At 42.1% G+C, this 11,698-nt stretch overlaps 1 protein-coding gene across 5 annotated transcripts in view; it reads left to right on the top strand.

Moving 5' to 3' along the window:
- Window positions 1-691: 691 nt before the first annotated feature.
- The window catches only part of SMG1 (SMG1 nonsense mediated mRNA decay associated PI3K related kinase), a 104,156-nt gene continuing 93,149 nt past the window's right edge, over window positions 692-11,698 (top strand). For 3 of the 5 annotated variants that reach the window (XM_023558795.2, XM_064295637.1, XM_023558794.2), the window contains exon 1: window positions 692-1,097. In XM_023558795.2, the coding sequence (XP_023414563.1) occupies window positions 1,012-1,097 (86 nt within the window). In that variant the 5' untranslated portion in view covers window positions 692-1,011. The remainder of the gene's footprint in view (window positions 1,098-11,698) is intronic. The other 2 variants (XM_003418797.4, XM_023558796.2) reach the window with 1 other exon arrangement.

Raw genomic sequence — 11,698 nt, 5'->3', positions numbered from 1 at the left:
GGGAAGACGGGCAAGCGTTAGAGTGACGGGATATGAAGGCACATGTCACGTTGTGTCACGTTGGCAGTCGTGGATACTCCTCTTCCTTCTAGTTTTTTACAATGTGAATAAACGGTCAAGGTGTCAGGCAGGACTCCACGTGCACATTTCAGGTGGGGGCTGGATAGGTGGATCTCCACCTCCTCTCTTAGTATTTTCACTTTTTTTTACTATGGAGGGCGGGGAAGGTGGGCGCACATGAGTCCCAAAGGACACGCCAGTGTGTGTTCGCGCGCTAGGGCCCCAGCCCCCTTGTCTCAGGTACTCGATTGGACGTCCGTCCACACCCGGCTGCCGCCCCTCGGGGGTCCGGTGTTTTCCGCAGTGTGTTAGGCAGGGTGAGCGTTGGGGGGGAGGGCGGCGATGTAGATCCCCTGTCCCATGATGCCCCGCGGCGCTGTCCGGACTTTGGCGCGGTCCGCGGGGAGTGGAGGCGAGCCCCTGGGCGCGGGGGGCGGTCCGCTCGCGGACCACGCCCGGCCCCGCCCCGCCCCTCGGAGCCGGCCCCGCCCCCGCCCCGCCCCTCTCCCCAGGCTCGGAGGGCGCCGGCACCGCCCGTCGCTCCCAGCATGCCGTGCGGCAGCGGCGGCGCGGCGGGCGGAGTCGGGAGGCGGGGAAGCCGTGGCCGTGTGAGCGTGAGGAGCCGCCGCCACCGCCTCCTCGTCGCCGTCCTCCTCCTCCTGGGCCCCGGCGTCGGGGGCCGCGCACGGCTCTGGAAGAGACGTCGCCTCCCTTTCCTCCTCCTCCCCCTCGCAGTGCCGCTCCCGCCTCCTCGTTCTGCGCTGCGGGCTCAGGCGGAACCCGGAACGGCCGTCCGCCTCCCCCGCCCTCCGCCGCCTCCTCCTCCGCCTCCCAGTCCTCGGCTTCCTCCTCAGCCCCGGGCCGGAGCGGAGTGTCGGCGGCGGCCGGTTCGGGCGGCGACTCGCGCTTCTTCGGGCGGCGGCGCTTGGCCATGTCGTGTCGGGGAAGGTAATGAGCCGCAGAGCCCCGGGGTCTCGGCTGAGCAGCGGCGGCGGCGGCACCAAGTACCCGCGGAGCTGGAATGACTGGCAACCCAGGTGGGTGAGCCGGCGCCCAGAGCGCCGCCCCGACCTCCGGACCCCGCCTGGGGCCGCCGAGGCCTAGGGCCGCGGGGTTGGGAGGCGCGGCCTAGGCCCTCCACCCCCTCCCCCCCGGGAACCGGGCGCGGTTTCCTGGGTCCCCTCCCGCCTGGGCTGGGGGAGGGAGGCCGCTGGGAGGAGAGGCCTAAATGCCCCCCCTCACTTTCCGTTTCAGCCCCGGGGCTAGAGCCCAGACCCTGGGCGCCAGACGAAGGCACTGACCTAGGGGTTGGGTCAAGGGGGGCGAAGAAAGGGGCCTGCTCCTGGGGGAACATTCGAGCCTCTCCCCCCGCCCCACTCTGCCCCTACAAAAGTTGGCATTTGAGTTGGAATCCTAGAGCCCAGGACCCTTCCTATTCTCCACTCACCTCCTTAGCCCTTCACTTTCTTGGCTTCCACGTGAAAGACCTCCTCAACTGTGTTACCTTCTTTTGACCCCCACGTGTTCATAGAATTATCTTAAGAGGACAAAAAACTACAACCGAGGCTTAACTGTGACTTTGGGCATGGCATTTGTGGGACATGTGAGTTTTGACTGTTAATGGGGTCGACCCGCTCAGGTCTTAGGAAATGAAGTTTTCCCCAAGTACGGGGGCAGTTGGTTACTCTGGTGAAGAACATTTCGTACCTGGACGCTTGAGAGGGCACCTTTCGGGCACTCGATTAGAGGAGTAGAGAATTCCCCATGTAAAGAGGATTTGATCTCATACTGCTTTGGTACCAGCTGGATTTGAGCTTGTTAGGAGCATCAACTTTTTTTTTTTTTTGAATATACATTTAACTTTCGTTTTGATTAATCATGGGGCAGTTGTGCCTAATTTAGGACTGATTTATTCTTACCTCTTAGTGTTTGTGATAATTCAGAGGCTATTTGGAATTTAACCCAGTGCCTAGAAGGACTCCCAAATGCATGCAATATTTTAGGGTTACTTGATTCATGGAGCTTTTCATACTTTGAAGTGAACTGGTATTGTGATTTTCCAGAAACTCGCAAAATAAATGTAAGATGAGTACGTTGTCGGAATGCCTTTATTGATAGAAAACCTGAAATAATCTTTTGGCTAATGGGTGGTACACCTCTCATCCTGTTTAATATGCCTTGGCACATCTGAGTCAGAGAACTATGTGTATGATTAGGTGATTTTAGAAATTATTGCTTAAATCTAGAATTGAGATCTTAGGTAGTAGGAAAAAAATTGAAAAGCATAGTTTGACTTGTCAATCTGTGATCGGGTTTGGTAGTGCTTTAAATAAAATCAGTTGACTAGTTTAAGTATTTTTATCTGTAACTGACTTTCTTAGTTGTTTTGCACTTTCACTGAAATGTGTGAAACTGAATTTTTTTTCTTTCTGGCATCTAACATTAGGTGATAAATGAATCTGAATTTGACATTCGAGAGCTCTTTGACAGTGGATTTTCCATTACCTTTTTAGTATTGTGGTCAACACATAAGCGAAGTTAGCATCCCTTTAGAGGGCCGAAGTGCCCTTCACAAATAGTCCTAGACCTCTTGGAAAAGAAAATTTGTAGTTCGTAGTTCTGAATAAATGGACTAGTAGGCACAGAACGGGGTTACTTCACTGCTGACAGGTATGAAACAGCATGGCTTATATATGTAGTTATGGAATATATATATCAGTTGTTGATAAATGTTATTCACATCATTTCTTCTTTCAAGTGCTTTATTTCTTGGCTTTTTTGGAGCAGAGGGGAGAGGGGGATAGAACCTTTCTTTGAAGCTGTGCTCTGTAACAAAGTCTCAGAACCTAATGCCTGTGTGGCAGATACTGTAAGGTGCACCTGGTTACATGGAGTAACAGTGTATTTGGAAGTTGGAAATATTTTCTTCTGTTGTAGAATAGGGAACAAAGTATGGACATACCCCGTAGTTAGTATAGTTTTTTTGCAAGGTTGTGATAGTTGTTTTTTTTTAAATGGCCAGTATAAAACCTCAGATGCTTGTCAAGTCATAAATATTCACAAGTTAAATGAGGCTGTTAATTCTGCCCCCTCTTCACAAAGGTGACAGACTCCAGTTCATTGACAGAGTGGATCTGGATTTCGTTTATTTCTGCACAGCATTTTCAAATGTAGGCAGACACCTTAGGGTTCATCTGAATCATTTTGATTTTTAAAGGAATTCATGGCCTTTTCTGTTCCATTTCTTCCCTGATATTTTTGTTCCTTTTTTCTTGATTTAGGTTTTTGTAAAAGAAGGATTTATAAAAGCAACTCTTGTCCATTTCTGTTAGTGTTAGTTTGCCAGTTAGTGTGTGGAAACCACTGTTGAGTCAATCCAGGCCACGTGTGATACTTAACACATATCGACAGGAAGTGTTCCAGGTGGCTAAACAGTGTCATAAGGCAACAGAGCAAGCCCACCTGCGCTGGAAGCATATCTTTAACATTAAGCATTTTTATAGCACTGGCTTATAGTTATCCTTTTCATTCAGTGCACTCTCAATATCTAAGAATGGTCAGCCGAATGTGTGCTTTGAGGTCAGTATTATCATTTGAAATCTTTGGGTCCCTCTAACGTGAAGTTGATAAGGAGGGTTTTGGGAGCCTCTGGATATCTCATTTTTTTCACGTGGAGAAACAGGAGTGGTGGCTGACCTATTTGGAGATGGTTGCCCCTCACTTCTTTTATCCCCCCTAAAAAAGAACTCTCATTACCACTCTCTGAAGTCTGTCCTTTTCCCGACTTTTCATTTTGTGAAGTAATCTAGTTGTACCAATCAAGACAGACCAGAATCGTTTGTTTTAGAAATAAATGTAAAATTAATTGTACATTTTAATATTCCAAAATAGCATTGATTAATTTGGAATTGAAGTCAAATATAGATTAATTAATTTCAACAAATAAGAGAAAGCATTCAGGTCAACAGAAAACAAGTAGATTTTACTTCTGAACTGGGTGTCTCAGGACTTAACATTTAACACAGGTATATATTGGGTGCCCTACCGTGCCCAAACTGAAAGTCTTTCTACACTTTTAAAAGGATGAAACTGTATATTAAAAATAACCTTCATTTTTGGTAAAATATAGGCAGATCAGAGTTCTTAAAAGTGCAGATGCCTTTATTCTCCATTGTGGCAGACCAAAAGAGGGGAGATTACTGTGAAGATGGAAGAGCCGGATACTAGTATGTCTGACGTTATGAGAACCTGAATTTTTGAAATCACGGTTGTCTATTCAGCCATTTATGAATCTGTAGTAAGTCTGATACCCATAAGGTACATAATGAAATTTATAAAGGATAAAATTAAGTGCCATTACATATTTTGTAGCTACAAATAGAACTTTAGTTAAATAGACTTTAGTGATTACCAAATCTGTACCACAGATTTCCAAGTACAGTAAAGAAGTTTTTCAGTAATTGTCTATGGGTGTTTGATTTTTTTTTTGGAGGGGGGGAACACCTTATTTTTTCCATTATAGAATAAAACATTCCTTGTGAAAAATTTAGCAGTTGTATTTTTAAATTGAGCGTTTTCCGCCTACTGTTTCAGTTCCTTTTGAAATGGGGAGTACACTGAAAGTTTCCTTTTTTGGATAATTTAGGAGATTATGAAATATTCCAATTCACTGAAAATATTATAATTCAATAAATATTGTTGCTTTAGAGATTTTTATGAGTAATAAAGCCACGGTCTTCAAGGTGGTATAGGTTGGTATGGAAGATAAAAAAGGACTTCGTAAAAGGTAAAGTGTTATATAAATAATAATTGTTATATATTTCTTGGTATAATTATTTTTTACATGTGATTTAATAGAGTTTAAAACCTGAAGGCTAAAGGAGGGAAACCTGTAAAGCCAAAGTAGAGGACAGCAGGACCATGAAATTGGACTGTACAATTTTGGTAGAGTAAATTTGAGGGATGGGATCTCTTAAAACCAACAGAATAAAGTAGGAAGATGGGAAAATGTAAATTGTCCTTGGTAAAAAAATCTGTTTGGTTAGAGCGATAGGGTACTTGTGAGGAGTAATAAGAATGAGGGTAACACTGAGGAGCTGGATTGAGGCTATATTATAGATTTTGAATCATAGTTTAAGTGTTATTTGGAATGACTTTGGGGAACCTGTGGACTTTTACCAGCAGGGAAGTGGCATAATTTAGGGAGATTAGATCTAGTTGCTTCATCAGGGATGTGTGTGTTTGTAAGCAAAGTAGGAGACTGGTGTACAAAAATATTCAGCCCAATATGTGGGAATTTCCGTAAGCAGAAGCCCCTCGTTTGCTCTGTTGTGTTGATTGAGGACCATCGTGAAAGTGATACTTTTTAACCTGCTCACTCTTCACATTAGGGTACTTCCGTTATATGAAATGTCATATACATAAAATGGAGTGTGATCCATGGTGGCTTTCGGGAACACTGAATTTTCCCGACTCTTTAGTTTAGGATTTCCTGCCTTCACTGCCTGGCATATAATAGGCACTTGCAGCTTTTCTTTCTTTCCCTATGCTAATCACCTAATGCAGAGCCCTGGTAAGTGCAGTGGTTAAGAGCTCAGCTGCTAACCAAAAAGGCCACCAGTTTGAATCCACCAGCTGCTCCTCAGAAACCCTATGGGGCAGTTCTTCTCTGTCCTATGGGGCTGCTGTGAGCTAGAATCGACTCGATGGCAATGAGTTTTTAATCACTTAAAATGAATCTTGGAGGTTTCTTTCACGGGACTGGCTTTTACGGATCTGCACAAGCTGTCATTTATTTGGTGTCTTTTCATAGGCGTGGATAATCCTTTCCAGACTTTATTTTTGTTGTTATTTTGGGGACTGTGAAGTTCGACATACTCCTTCTTGTATAGAGGCCTGACAGTAAAGATTGGAGATAATTTGTGGTTTAATTCCTGTTTTCTTTTTTCTTTTTAACGTAGAGTGTAACCTGTTAGACTCCTGCGTAGTTTGCTCATGCAGGGATGTTTGTGTTTTTAGTGTGTTAGTTCTGCTACATCTTATGTTAGTTGTATTAGTATACCATTCCTTTCTGGACAACATCCTGTGTATGTGTATATACTTATTGTTTTAGGTACAATGTATAAATGTAAAAAATGTATATATATGTATATAAGTCTTAAATTCTATGAGTTTTGACAAATGTATGCACCTGTGTAACCACAACCCCAATATGACAGTAACTTCAGCTGGATTCTACTTCCCCATACCTCAGAAAAGCTTCAGAGTGCACAGGCAGATCTTGCCTTAAATTTTTTTTAGGAAATCTGTAAACAAAAGTGAAAGTTGTTACCGAATTTCAGTTTCTGAGGATAACTTCATTATCTTTAACCTATTCCTAATAACCCTCTTTTGCTACAAACATTGTGGTTTTTGAAGAGCTCCATGAAAATAGTTCAGATGGTAGGTCTACTATTTTCAGGCATTCAAGTCCTGGGACACAGGGAAGCCCCTCTACTTGGTTGAGTTTATTCCTATGAGTTACATGTTCCTGGGCTTCTCTCTACCCTCTCAGTACCTACTGTGGCTTAGCTCTGCTTTTCACTCTCTCCCATCTAAACCTCGTGCTCCCATTAAGATCTCTTCTCCAGTACCTCTGCCTTCTTGTGATCTGTCTCCTCTCTGAATCTTGCAAGGGATCTACAATGAAGCTGGCTAGCCTGCTGATCACTGCAGTTATCTGTTTTGTCCTCCCAACTGGTTTAAGTCCCTGAGGGCTGAGACTGAGTCATTTTCTCCCCTGCTTCTTTAGGTTTCACTTGCGCTTCTGCACTCCTCAAGAGAGCATTCCTGCCTTAAGGCCTTTGCGTGTGCTGGTCTTTCTGCCTAGATTGCTCCTCTCAGTGTTCTTGACCTGGCTGCCCCTTGGCCATCTCAGCCTAAATGTCAAGCCTCAGTGAGAGAGAAGAGCTTTCTCTAACACATCACTCTGGTTTTCTACATAGTACTTGATTACCACTATGTGAAATTTTCATGTGTATCTTCTCCAAGTCTTAACTTTCATAAATGCATCGGTGTTGTATAATGTTTTATCTCTGTGTCCCCTTCATTTCTACTAGTGCATTGATAAGTAGTATACACTTTTTAAGTATTCTTCTTCAAATAAATGCATGAAAATGTGATTCTGCACGTTTGTGTATTTTGAGCTAACTCCAGAGTTTACTGTAGGAAGCATTTTGAGGGGAACTGTCCTTTGTATTGCTGAGTTAGCCTGAGACAGCAGGCTGATTGAGTAGGTTCAAAGGGATGATATTCTAGTGGACTGAGGTGACCAGGTCTTTTCTGGAAAAAAAGATTACGATAATTTAAAAGATTCATAGATTTTATCCATCTCGAAAAATACCTTAGTCACCTATTTAAAGTTCTTTTGCACATCGTCTTCTTCAGTATGGCATATCTGTTACGTACATTAAAAAATTTGATCACTAAAAAGTTAGCAAGCACTTGGTTGAGCCTTCTGGCATTCCATTAGGATGCCTGAGGAAACAAACTTCTTGCCAGTTGTATGTGTGCTGATTGGGGAATGACTGAAACCCAAATTTTCCACAATCAACAGATTTCTAAACATAGTGAATTACTGCTTTCATGTTCATCTTCATAGCCTTTCAAAAAAGGAAATTGGATTCCTGTTAGCAGTTATGCCTTTGGAGGTCGATGTTGCTTTTCCTGTGGTATGGCAAGGACCTTATCTTGTGTTTATTATTTAAAAAAAAAAAAAAAAAAAGCCTTCTAAAACTTTTTTTTGTTTATTTTTTAAAAACCTTTTTTACAGGGGTTTCTGGTATCAGAATCATGGATCGTTTTTTGTTATAGAACTTCCTAACTTACACTGTTTCCTGTTTATAGGGACAGATATTATTATTTTTCCTGCATTACTCTTTGTCATAAACAGCCTCAGCAGGGCTCTTACAGATCTACAAGAAAATTACTGGTGGCCCTGCAGTGGCCTAAGGTAACTGTTTAATACTCATGTATAAGTCTTGAGGAACTACAGATTTGAAGAAAAATTGTTAAACTCTGTATTTATTAAATCTTTACTTTTGGGTGGTGTCTTAGTTATCTAGTGCTGCTGTAAGACAAATAACACAAGTGGATGACTTTAACAGAGGGAAGTTTATTCTCTCACAGTCTAATAGGCTGAAAGTCCAAATTCAGGGTGTCAGGTCCAGAGGAAGGCTTTTCTCCCTCTGTTGGCTCTGGAGGAAGGTCATCAGTCTTCCCCTGGCCTAGGAGGTTCTCACTGCAAGGACCCGGGGTCCAAAGGCACATGCGCTCCTGGCACTACTTTCTTGGTGGTATGAGCTCCCCATGTCACTCTGTTCGCTTCTCTCTTATATCTCCAAAGAGATTGACTGAAGACACAACCTGATCTTGTAGATTGAATCCTGCCTCATTAACATAACTGCCTCTAATCCTGCTTCCCAAGCTTTAACATTTGTGAAGAATGGGAATTCCAGAACACTTAATTGTGCACATGCGGAACCTGTACAACACCAGGATACAGCCTGGTTTAAAGTCAGGAAAGGTGTGCTTCAGGGTTGAATCCTTTCATCATATTTATTCAGTCTTTATGCTAAGTGGAAACCCTGGTGGTGCAGTGGTTAAGAGCAATGGCTCTAGCCAAAAGGTCGGCATTTCGAATCCACCAGGTGCTCCTTGGAAACTCTGGGGCAGTTCTACTCTGTTCTGTAGGGCCACTATGAGTTAGAATCAACTGGACAGCCTGTGGGTTTGGTTGGTTTGATATGCTGAGTAGTTAATCCGAGAAGCTGGACAATATGAAGAACAGGGCATCAGGATTGGAGGAAGACTCATTAACAACCTGTGTTATGCAGATGACACAGCCTTGCTTGCTGAAAGTGTAGAGGCTTGAAGCACTTACTGATGAAACTCAAAGTCTACAACCTTTACACCTCAACATAAAGAAAGCAAGAATCGTTACCACTGGGCCAATAAACAGCATGATAAGTGGAGAAAAGGTAGAAGTTGTCAAGCATTTTTATTTTACTTGAATCTGCAACACCCATGGAAGCCGTAGTCAAGAAATCAAAGACACATTGCATTGGGCAAATCTGCTGCAAAAAACCTCTTTAAAGTGTTAAAAAGCAGTCACTTTGCAGACTAAGGTGCACTTGACCCATGCCATGATGTTTTCAGTTGTCTCATATGCCTGTGAAAGCTGGACAATGAATAAAATAAAGACTGAAGGAGAATTGTTGCCTTTGGATTATGGTGTTAGTGAAGAATAATGAATTTACCGTGGACTGCCAGAACAACAAACAGATCTGTCTTGGAAGAAGTACAACCAGAATGCTCATTAGAAAGTGAGGATGGTGAGACTTCAGTTCATCTCATATACTTTGGACCAGTTCCTGGAGAAGGATATCATGCTTGGTAAAGTAGAGGGTCAGCAAAAAAAGAGGAAGAACCTCAGTGACATGGATTGACACAGTGGCTGCTAACAATGGGTCCAGTCATAACGATGATCATGAGGGTGGCGTAGGACCTGGCAGTGTTTTGTTCTTTTGTACATAGGGATGCTGAGAGTTGAACTGACTTGAGGGGAACCTACTCGAGGGCACTTAACAACAACAACAATTCTGCCTCATTGATGTCATAGAGGTAGGATTTGCAACACATAGGAAAGTCACATCAGGTGGCAGAATGGTGGGCATTCACAGCATACTGGAAAATTGGCACATATTTTTAGGAGATATAGTTCAGTCCATGACAGGTGGTATCCAGTATACTAGTAACCTTTTGATTAGGGAAAAATCACCACTAATAAATATATCTGGGACTGTATGGTGGCATATTAGTTTTTCCTGCTCAAATTTGACAGCACTGGCAGCATTTTCTTTTTTTAATGAAGCCCTTTGAATTGAAAGTTTTTGCTCATTTAAATTTGTTAATTGAAAACTTGTCCACCCTGCCCCCCTTAGCACTTTAATTTTCTGATTTTAACTGAAGTGTATATGTGCGTGTAGAATTTAAAACTTTATCTTTTTAGAATATTTAATTCTTTGAAGTGACTCATGACTCTTACTCTTTAGCCTCTTGAGGGTCTTCATAGTTTGTATTACTAATGAGATGAACCCTGGGATTTCTTGTCTGAAATGTAACCATTTGTTTCCCAGACTGTTTGCTTTGATTCTGACACTGGGAATTGGGACTCATTGTTCTAATGACAGATTTTACTTTGGCTTCCTGAGATTTGTCAGAGTTTAGACGGACGAGTCTATTAATGTGAAGAAAGATGTCAAATCTTTTTTTCTGTCCTCTTTATCGAATGGACTCTTTCCTGCTTAGATGAGTAAAGAGATCCAAAAGTGATCACCGGTATCACACAACCTGGTATAGTTGAGTAAATGCATATTTAATTGAAAACACATCCTGGAATGTCTTCCTTAAAAAGACCTATCATTCTTCTTGCCTGTCCTTACGTTCTTTGGGTATGTAAACATGAGGAAAGATGAAAATGTAGCAGGTTTTCCAGCACCGGCACTATGAAACTTGAGATTTAGTGGTTATTCTATTAGTTAGGTTTAAAGGAATCTACTGTAAGACAATTGGTGTTTTTAAAGGACATGAGTTAGAATTTAGAATATTAAAAATGATTAATTCCGTTATTTGAAACATTGATAGCATGTTAATATGTGATGTCTTGTGTCTTTTTTGAAAATATTGAAATAAAAAATGAAGCTGTTATGTCTCATGGTCGAGGTATGTGTGTGTGGGGTAATCAGTTCACAGATTATAAAACAAAGTTTTGTAAATGAAGCCTGTTTGTTAAAGTGACCGATCATGTATCGTTAAAACAGTGCTAGTATTCCTTGTGCTCTATTGTAACCTTATTAAGGACAGAGTGAACTGCCCCATAGGGTTTCCAAGGAGCGCCTGGTGAATTTGAACTGCCGACCTTTTGGTTAGCAGCCTTAGCTCTTAAGCACTATGCCACCAGCGTTTCCAAGGACATAAATGTACCAATATTGCTCCATCGCCCAAACCTTTTAGTTCATTAAAAAATTTACGTGCTGTCTTAATATAGTTGCTGAAGTTGGGAAGTTAGAAATAGGACCAAGGTATTTTAAGTTTCTGTTTAAGGTGTATTTATTTTTAAGAGTGTGTGCATTTTTTGGTATTGATCCTTCACAGATTTTTATCTTAGGAGAGGCTGGTGTCCTGAAAATAACAGTAGACTAAGAAATGGGAAGACAGAGGTCTTTTGTCCTGGCTGTGCCTTTGAGGAGGTAATTCAGGCCTCCCTTAAGACATAGTGATGAAGGTTAAAAATAAAGTTTGAAAAATTTCTTTAAAAGCTGTTAAAGTGCAACACAAATGTTATTTATGATGCCATTTCTGAATCAACTTTGGTATTTTAAGGAACCTTCCTCTTTTATTGCTTTCTTCCTCAAAAATTCGAGAGGAGAAAAATGAAATTTGAACTAGAATACTAGAATATGTGTATCTGTAGTAACTTTTCAAAATTTCATAAGGCATATTTGTGACAAGTTCTCTTAGAGGATATATCAGTAGAAGGTCTTATAATTGCTAAATTTCTATCAAGCGTGGTATATGACATTAATGTTTATACGTACTT

This window comes from Loxodonta africana, chromosome 12 (assembly GCF_030014295.1).
Source record: "Loxodonta africana isolate mLoxAfr1 chromosome 12, mLoxAfr1.hap2, whole genome shotgun sequence".
NCBI classification, from domain to species: Eukaryota; Metazoa; Chordata; class Mammalia; order Proboscidea; family Elephantidae; genus Loxodonta; species Loxodonta africana.
Note: the sequence above shows the minus strand (reverse complement) of the source record. Positions and strands in the feature narration are given on the sequence as shown.